We start from the raw sequence: 10,086 nt of genomic DNA on the forward strand, positions 1-10,086 counted from the left end.
CAAAAGGTCTCGACATCGATGTGGCCGCCACGTCGGCCAGAAGATTCCTCCGGATCCATGTCTTCCCACCAGGTTTGTGGAGCCAGCACACGGGGACAGTGAACACGACGGCCAGGCATCGTAGCCAGCTTAGAACGGAGTAGATCGGGTCGCGGGCAGAGCAGAACCAGGACTCGGTGGAAGGCACACCAGTTGCGACTGCCCACACAACCGATGACCGCGACCCCATGCCACCCGCACGACCGAGGGACAACCCATCTGCACACCCACCGGCACAACCTACCGCCCACACTATGCCGCACACCACCGACTGGGGGTGCCGCCCTGGGAGCCGAGGCCCTCCACGTGAGGTGGAGCCACCACCTTTATCAGTGATGCGCGACCGCGCTAGAACCACCTCAGGCGGCGGAGGAGGAGAGAAAGGAGGAGGGGGTGAGTGGAGGTGGCAGCTAGGGTTGGCTCCCGAGTCACCTCAGAAGAGACAACGCGGGGAGGGGGGAGGCAATCCAAACAACTCACTTCTAGCTACAGTTGAAGCCAAGCAACTTGATATATTCATCTTTTAGTCCATGGGTTAGGGACGATGGGAATGACTATGAAAATTTGGCAAACTAGGAGAAAACACAAGGCATATTTGGAGCGGGGTGACAACATAGCAAAGCAATAATACAATGGCCGAGGAGCTTAGTTGAGTGAGTCGTCATAGATCCTTTTGTCAGCCCGTGGCAACGCACGAGCATTAAACTAGTTTCAATCAATATATGAGTATATTTGTTATAATAACATCTTATATTATAGTAGGACAGAGGGAGTACGACGTCAAGAAGCACCAACTCACTCAACAGCCTTCAGATGGAAGGCAGAGCATTCACACATAACTATCTGGTATTCTGGTGTGGAAAAGAAAGCATGTGGGACAAGAGTTTGTTTGAGCTGCAATTGAGTAGCAAAGAGTTCTGGTTGATGGAAACTAGTGACCAACTTGCCATCCATGTCAACCTGAAGTAGCCACTCGGCGAATTGGACTAGAACAAGCAAGTCGCCATCCCCAGGCACGATCACCGCAAACCAATAATTGTCATGTTTTCCACATAGCAAACTGATCTCATTGATCGGTAATTCAATTTTGCACTTGAAGGTCCAGACCTGGGTTTCATAGTCTTGCAATTCCCAGATATTGATGGTAGTACCAACATCATTATGACTGAACATGCCGAGCACGCCATCCATCTCAAACAGTTCAGCGGACCGAAGGACCGCTGGAGCATGCATTTGCTTGAACAACTCGGTTGTGGTGTCAAATACCACTATCATATTGCTTTCGGTCTCACGTTGCCGTAGGTGCCAATGCAGGTTGCCACGAAACACGAGAGCTTCCCCGCCACGTAAATACACTTGCTCCGCCCCCGGCGCACACCTGATGTTCCTCGGCGGCTCGACGGAGCCCAATGCAATGATGTACTCCCTCCGTTCTGAATTACTTGTCTTAGATTTGTCTAGATACGGATGTATCTAGACTCATTTTAGTGCTAGATACATCTGTATCTAGACAAATCAAAGACAAGTAATTTGGAACGGAGGGAGTAGTAGCGATCATGTTCCTCGCCGACTGGATGGAGCCCCATGTTCTCATCTTTATGATACAACAGTATCTGGTACTCGGCAGTAGGGCGGTGCCGGTACATTCCCAAAACCTTGAAGTGACAAAGCATCAGAAGGCGAGTGTACTGACGAGTAGCCGGGTTGCAGATGTAGAAGCAGGAGGCAGCAATCGTGTTACAGGAGAGGAGGAGGAGGCCGTCGCAGGAGGCTTGGAGAACACAGAACCTCCCGACGTCAAACTTCGTGACGTGCTGGAGCTGGGCATCGGCGGCCCGGTGGTCGAAGGTGATGATGTCTCGGTTGACGGAGGGGCCGCTGTAACCGTAGCCGGAGGCGATGGGAAGGGTGGGCTGTTGGGCGTGGTGGGCGAGGAGGAAGTCGCGGGCGGAGGTGGTGCGGCGCCACGCACGGCAGACGACGCGGCAGCGGAGGAGGGATTTGGGGGGCAGGCGGACGAGGATCTCCCATACCACGATCTCATCGGGGAGCCCGTGGTGGTGAGCCGTCGCTGGTTGTTTGTTGGCATGATCCGCCATGATCGCCCCGCAGATCCCCGTCCAGGGCCGCGGAAGTAGGTCTTCCGTGCTACTGGCAGTTTGGAACGGACTTGGCTTGGCTCTATCTTATTCTTAGCCAGTTTTTTCTTTATTTATGGGAAGGTTCTTTCTTTTACGAGGAAATCTTCGTTGCAAGGAGTACACAAAAATATGTACATCTAAAAAAAAAGAGTACGCAAAAATATAGAGATTCAGTTATATTTTTTTTCTTTTGCGAAACACAGACATTGACACCTCATAGTGCAGCAAGCGTCTCGCGCGCGCTTCTCTCCATACTCCGCTGCTAAGGAGTGAACGGCGCGATCAAGGACGCACGCCTCCCTAGCCGCCATTGCTGCACCGTGAGGTGCAGATGATCTGCAGGCCGCCTGTTATATCTCCGGTGTGTGCCACTGTCTCTCCAACCGGCGTGCCGTGTTATGCTGCTTTGTGGTTGTAGGTTTAAGAGCGTGTTTGAGTGTTTGGTTTGGAATTTGGAGCATGGGGTGGAATGTCTGAGAGGTCAGTTCGACAAACATATATTCAGTGTCAATTAGCTATCGGTGTACCACCTCTGAACTAGTATGAACCAATCTAGCATAACCCATATCCAGGTCAGGAATAAGGCATTCTGATCAAGTTCAACAGTCAGCTTTATAGATCAGCGACATCGCTCCGTCACGATAAAGGAAGCTTTCTTCTAGCGAAATAAAGTTCGAACTAAACAATCTGGAGCAGCCAGCCTGAATTTCAAGCCACAAACTGATGCCTGAAATTCACTCACGTAATTGCTGGATCAAACTGATGCCTGAATTGGAGCATCTTCAGTTAGGGGGTCATGTGTCTTGCGTGCCAGTCCTTGGATCCTCATCCACCAGCTAAGGAAGGGATTCACCGCCATCCGCATGTCAGCTGACGAAGGGATTCCCAACCTGCATTTGGTTCCAGCGTGGCCTTCGCTTATTTAGTCAGTGAAAGAAACGCTTCCAGCTAGGAATCAAGCATTGCCAATCCAGAGCCACAAGAAGTAACAATGGACGAAATTATCCTTCTCTGAAGATCCTTGTAGTCCAGCGCTAGCACAACGTCCCAACTCGCACTCTCCCTGCAACAAACCAAATAAATCGTAAGCTAATGTCCAGTACAAAAGGAGATACCCCCTCTGTAAACTTATATAAGATCTTTTAGATCAGTTATCTGAAAGATCTTATATTAGTTTACAGAGGGAGTCCAAAATATGGCTGTTTAAGCTCGATGAAGTGGCACCGGTTGTAGTCGTCTGCCTCGCCTAACCCTTCAAGCATCGGAGTAAATATGCTAATGAGTGTTTCCAGCACCATCCTGTCATCTTCCTTGATCTGAGAACAGAAAAGGAAAGGTCTCACTTTCAGTTATTTGTCAAGCGCATGGCATGCTTCACGCATCATTCAGGAAACCGAAAACAGATGCTTACATCAGCCTCTGGTGTAGATTCGCTGTGCTCACAGTTTAGAGCAGCACGGAGATGAGACAACAAGGGCGGAGGCAGGCCATATGTGGGAGGTCCTTGTGATCTGCACAGCCATGTCCCACGAACCATATGAGTGGTTACACTTGTACTCACAGACTGGGCGGTGCCATCCTCCTCGTGAACAGACGTGTCCAGATCTGCACATAGTTCAACATCGGTAATATAATCTTGTGCATATTTACTTACTTTCAGTCCCAGATAAGGAAAAAGTGCCCAAAATGCAGCAGAGCCTATTAAATTGTGGCTAGTCCCTAAGCATTCAAAGTCCCGTAGTGTTTCCAAAGTAAGTTAAGATCACTAGGCTAAGCAACTTAAGTCAAATAAATTAGTCATTAGTGTCACAGATCCAGGGAAACCATCATAACATTGGCAAAGAGAAAGCAGTTACAACCTCTCTATCTACAGATCCGCCTATATATCTAAGAAATGATGCTTAGGCAAAACCTTACCCAAAGGTATAACATCGTAAGGGTTGTCTTCTCTTGGTAGGAAACCATAGAAGGTAATTAGATGTGACCCTGGATGTTTCCCATAACTGAGGAAACATTGGGCCCCTGCTTCACAAGGTCTCGACAAAGGGAACTTCAAAGACTTTGTAGCTTGATCTACTCGGCCATAGTTAAGAATGTGTGGAGTCACCTGCATAAAACATGACAAGTCACTCGAAGACAAATAAAAGAAAACTTTCAAACCAATTCAGGGACAAAGTTACAAACCGAGTGATTCATCAGTCCAGCAACAGGAATCAAGCAAGTTGTTAATTTCCCGCTACTTAAAACAACCATCATACTGTTAGAATACCATAATTCACATGCCCACAGAAAATTGTCCCACGAGAATATGTCTTGTTTGAATATCTCAGGAAACTTGGTGGATAGCACTGGAAATAACTCATCGTACTGCTGGCGCAAATGCTGAAATAAAGAACAAAAAATTGCTTCATACCATTACCAGCTGAACAGTAACCCATAGAATTAACAAAGCAATTCACAAGGGTATTACCTGCCTAGCTTGCATTAACTCATCAAAAAGCAGGGTACCTTCTAGTGAAGCAAGTGCATCAATTCCGAAACTCAAGCCTGTAGATGAACATGATAAAATAATTTCTTAACTTAGCACAACCTTAAACTTCAGCCTCCTAGCCTCCCACGGTATACAAGTGTGGAGTCGCTTTACGGATGAGAATTAACTACTAATACCTGTATTGAAATTTGACGGAAGTGTCTCAAAGAACATCTTAAACTTTGAAGATGAATTATGCCGCTCTCTCATGCTCCACAATAATAGCATAGTTTCAGTGGTGATGCTATTCACATCTTTCAACGCAAGAAACTACAAAGATAACAAAACCTTCATAATTGAACAACCAGGGACTCAAACACTCAGGCAATAAAAATCAACTCGAAAAAGCAAACTTTGGCGGCAATGGACAAACAATCTTCAGATTTCACTTGATAAAATATGCCAAGCAAATGTATTAATTTTAATTAGAACCAGATTCATTTCATGCTGAACATCCAACTGCAGCAAGACATCAAGAAATAATCTAGAGGGTTCCATGGTAGCTAGTCAGAGCTTTTGCTGTCACAACTGAGGAACTGTGGGTGTTTTAGGGAATGTGGACATGACATTAATGATGAACATACCATATCAGACTGGCAGAGAAGTTCCTCAGATATGATAAGGGACTCTGGGATTTCAAGAGCAATGTCACCCACACCTATATCTTCAGAAGCTAGCATTCCTCTCCCAGCTCCTTCAAAAACTAAGATATCCAGAATCAGTTAAGAAACAGTATAACACTGAAATCTATCAACATAGCAATAGGTTGTTCATTCAAGGGAGGTCACATTGAGCAAATAAATAAGCTAGGAGAACTGAATTCTGGCAAACAAATCTATGAACATTGAATTCTAGTATAATAAGCACCACAAACTTATATGTAGCATTTCAGTGACATCCATTAATTCTTATAACTCAATTATATGGTTGTTTATGAAACTGTAGTAAGTTTCTATTAACCTAAACATTGTCATCTCTTTTTTGGCTTTATAAGAAATAGCAGTTTATGAAAACAATATTAATATAAAAAGGACAGCCTGGTGCATGTAGCTCCCACTTGTGCAGGATCCGGGAAAGAGTCCGACCACTTTTGGGTCTATTGTACGCAACCTTTCCCTACATTTCTGTAAGAGGCTGTTTCCAGGACTTGAACCCGTGACCTCATGGTCACAAGGCAGCAGCTTTACCGCATGGTCACAAGATTAATATAAAGATAAAAATTTATTAATTATATACAGAAAGAACAGCATCCAGACTTTCTTGTGGAAAATTCTTAGATAGCTTCTCAATTTTCAATGGGTTCATGATCCAGATTATTACGGAATGAAGAATTATGGCGACTTACATGCTATCTGCATTTTACTTTTGATACCATGCTGCTCCCCCCATTTAAGAAGAGAATCCTCAGTTTCATGGTTCTCTGTTTGAAGTGCCATCTGATGCTTATCTGTCAATCCCACAGATCTGAGCCTAACAAGTATCTCATCCACTAGTAATTGCAATACTCCCTTGGTGCCATCATTGGCAGCTACAAGCAATGTGTTGATGGTTTTGAGAAGCAGATTCAGGGACTCAAGCTCATTCCGGGCAGAGAATGGGCCATAATCATCATCCCCAGCAAAATAAAGCTCCAGCTGCAGTAAATCAACACAACCAAATTGGTAAGAAGCAAGAAGTTAGAAGTTAGAACAAATAAAAAAGCTCAAGTGCCTTTAGTTGTTGTTATGTCGGCAAGCCAATAACCAGAATTAAGCAACTCAACATGTAATTACCTCATCCATATGAGCGACCCTAGCAGCATGGATCATCTGGTCAAGCAATTTGCAGGCGTCAACAGGGGACGAAGAGATTGGGACTTGAAATGAACAGGATAGTTTCCTAGCCTCCAATAATTTCTGCATTTGTAGAAAAGATGGATTTGGTGAAAAATATTCAAGCTGACCGACCACACTGAGATCGCTCAAACAAAAAAAGAGATCCAAACTCACAAGGGACTTGCACTTGCACGGTTATAAACAGACAAAAATGGAATATAAACAGAGAGGTTTGACATGAAAATTAAAACCTCAAATCCAAACTTATGAAAACTCAAAAATGAAGAAAGAAATGCATCCTAACTTATTTATCAAATATTGATTGACATCCCAACACCACAGGAAAACTCCCATTGCTCGCCAACATTGCAGTATCGTCACCGCAGAGACAGAGGCACGCATACATACAGAAATTTACAACATTTCTGCCCAATTAAATAAACTATGAGCCGCAAGTCCACACTTCATTAATCCACCTGTATAAGTAGTTCATATATATCTAGAAAATTAACGCAGGTCAAAGAAGCCCTTTGATTTTGTCCTGCTCCCGGGGTCGTAATTTGTTACTGAACTAGCCACGACCTACAGAGGAAAAGAAGAAGAAAATTCGATACGAGTATATGGGATGTCGAGGGAACCTTCTTATCATGGTGCAGGGGGTCCTCCTCCGAGGGAGAAGGCAGGCGAACCACCACCAAATCACTTCCCGCCGCCGCCGCCGCCGCCATGGTCGCCTCCGGGAAAGCACAGCGGACCTGGGTGGGTTTTGGGCGGAAGAGCACGGGTGCCTGCCGGGATGCCCTACGGCCCATTACTGCCAACCGAACTGGCCAGGCCATCCCATTAGCGCCGGGATGCCCGATGGCCCATCTGTCCGGGTGTGTCATTTCGGGCCTCACTCAACCAGGCCTCGCATATCCTTGGCCGCCGTTCGGTTCCGGTGAAGTTCCCATTTACTCGTGCCGCCGTTGCGAACCCCGCGGCCACGCACGCCGCCCTCCGACGAGACCACCCCCTTCCATTGTCTGAAGATCTGTTCCGGTGAAGTTCGATCTTGCTCATATCCAGCCAGCCAGGAGAGGATATCATGGCGGAATCGGACTGCGGTAACATTTTGATTACGTTGATTCGCAAAAAAAAAAAAATTGATTGCGTCGCTTAATTTCTTCTTTTGATTACCATGGTGAGTCTGTGTGCTGTTGCCTGCTTTTACCTTGAGTTGATGAAATTTATGCATCAGTCGCAAAGCTGTCTTTACATAAATATAAAATTGAGTTTTTTCTTTGAAGAAAAGGGGTTTTCCTGGGATTCAAAGTTTTAAATAGCGCATTAAGCCTCCTAGCACCAGACTTTTTCTAAATACTATAGCGTGCTATAGCAAGCTATTTAAATGTTTACTCATTTGTTTGAACAAGAGACCCTTATCGCAGGATCTATTCTTAACGCTATAGCATACTATTTAAAACCTTGGGTTTCCCCTTGGCCTATCTTCTATCTTCTTTATCTAAATAGGAACCCCCCACTATTTGATTTTTCTGTCTCCTCGTGCGTCCACATCATCCTAAATGTTTTCAGCCGTTTGATTGAACATATGTGGCTCAGATCTGCAGAAAGAGTTGACCCTCCGTCCCCGTGTCCGCTCCACGCCTTTTTCGTTTGCTCCTCCTTCCTCGACCTGCGGAAGCGGAAGCGTACGTTTCGCTAAGGGCATGTACAATGGAGGCATCACCTAGTGGTGGTCCGAAGTGCCACATTTGCTCAGGCTACAGCACACGAAATATTCGCCCAACACAGCTAATGTCAGGTGGTAGCCTCTGTGATCCACCTGCTGAGATAAGAAAGCTTCAAACGGGAGAAATTAGGCACCTACACTCTCTTTCTCTCTCGCCCTTTTCCTGCGAGGACCACTCTTTTCCTGTGGAGAGACCGCTTCTTCTGCAGGATCCCACTTGCCTCTGCAAGCTGCTATCTTTTCCCTTAGACTTGCACACGATGGCTCTTCTCCGACGTGGAGGTCGTGAGGCGCCTGTCCAGGCTGGAGCATTGGCCATGCCCTAATCGAAACGTCTGCGAGTCCCCCTCATAAAGCTGGCCCCCTGTCCCCCATCCCCCATCTCCCTCTCCCTCTCCCCAAACATCACAAACGCCACGTGGCGACCGATACAACAGAATCCAGCCTCCTCTACGATTTGCGGCCACCACCGGAGATAGAACCGGCGGCGGTGGCGGCCTGCGGGGCAAGGGCATCTGGGCATGATCTCAAGAAAATTGATCTGGAGGAATTGTTGAACTTCATGCAGATACAGGCACACACTTTGCCTCCTCCAGATCTGCAAGATGATTGGCAGGAAGACATCACATCGAGGAATTGAGGTCTTATGAATAGAGCGCTCGCAACAATATGAGTTTCATGAAGGTACTGTTTGTCTTCTAATTCCATTTTATATCCCCACCATGTCCTGTCATGCCTGACTGCCTCCCTTATCATCCTTCCACGCTAACAATTTTATGCTTGCTACGTTCTTGATTGAATTCCTAGACATTCGTTGCCGAGGGAGGTAAGGCAAATAATTTAGATGAAATGATCAACTGATGAAATTCTCACGGTTTTCCTTCCCGGGGGTAATATAAGTTACTTTGCAAGGATTCCTGACTGTGACTGTACTTCCATAAAGAAAATTCACTCCTTAGTAATTGAATAATATTTGCCCTTCAAATTTTAAGGGGACTCTGGTTGAAAAGTATCTATTATTTTCTATTCCTTGATTGTAAGCTTATTACATACTACTCTTTTTTTAGCAGTACATACTACTCTTTTGTAACCTACATGTTACATATAGTGACATGCGGTTCTGGGAGTTAGCAAACGACATTGCTGGAATCATTTATGATCTTACTGTCCTGCTAGAAAACATATCGACACTGTCATTGTCATGCTTATCTATTGAATTTAAATAAAATGTACTCTTACTGTCCTGCTAGAAAACTGAAGTATATTTTGCCCAATTTGCGATTATGGGTAACACTGACCTATTTCTATATGATCGCTGAACTTATATCCATATTTAGTTTTGCAGGTAAAGCTTTACAACCACATCAAAGCCACCGATACAGCCATATTTTGATGTAACAAGACCTGACAATGTTCTTTTACAGCAGTTAAGATGGGGCTTATGCAACCTATCTTTATCCTTACTGTGCGATAGTTTGTTCAAATTTTCTCACTCTTTGAGTTCATTTTTATACAGCCATTTCATTTGTGGTTCTGGCGTTTGGTCTGTGCCTTCAGGTAGAGCTAATGAATTTCTAATATTGTTGAACAGAGCTCTGTGAGATATGCGTCGTTGTAAAAATTTTGTTCAAGATCAAGCTTATTTTTGCTTTTGATTCCAACAGAGTACAGAATGATTGTGGTGAATACAGAAAGCTGATCCGGAGGCTCCCCCCGCTCCCCCGCTCCGCTAGGGTTCCCTCCCCCCGCCGCCGCCGGGCGCCGGGTGCGCGCCTCCCGGCCCGCCCCGCCCCGCTCCCCTCCCCTCCCCTCCCCTCCCACGGCGCGCCC

General features: G+C 45.8%; 1 protein-coding gene across 1 annotated transcript; it reads right to left on the reverse strand.

The window, feature by feature from the left end:
* Positions 1–2,718: 2,718 nt before the first annotated feature.
* LOC119270310 lies at positions 2,719–7,318 on the reverse strand. The gene is made up of 11 exons (XM_037552308.1): positions 7,163–7,318; positions 6,483–6,605; positions 6,056–6,344; positions 5,295–5,413; positions 4,848–4,980; positions 4,651–4,727; positions 4,365–4,562; positions 4,098–4,287; positions 3,592–3,785; positions 3,405–3,496; positions 2,719–3,243 (listed from the first exon to the last, which is right to left on the reverse strand). The coding sequence occupies exons 1-11, from the start codon at positions 7,250–7,252 to the stop codon at positions 3,129–3,131; spliced, it is 1,620 nt and encodes a 539-aa protein (XP_037408205.1). The 5' UTR covers positions 7,253–7,318; the 3' UTR covers positions 2,719–3,128.
* Positions 7,319–10,086: the final 2,768 nt, after the last annotated feature.

The sequence above is a fragment of the Triticum dicoccoides genome, chromosome 3A (assembly GCF_002162155.2).
Source record: "Triticum dicoccoides isolate Atlit2015 ecotype Zavitan chromosome 3A, WEW_v2.0, whole genome shotgun sequence".
Lineage (NCBI taxonomy): Eukaryota > Viridiplantae > Streptophyta > Magnoliopsida > Poales > Poaceae > Triticum > Triticum dicoccoides.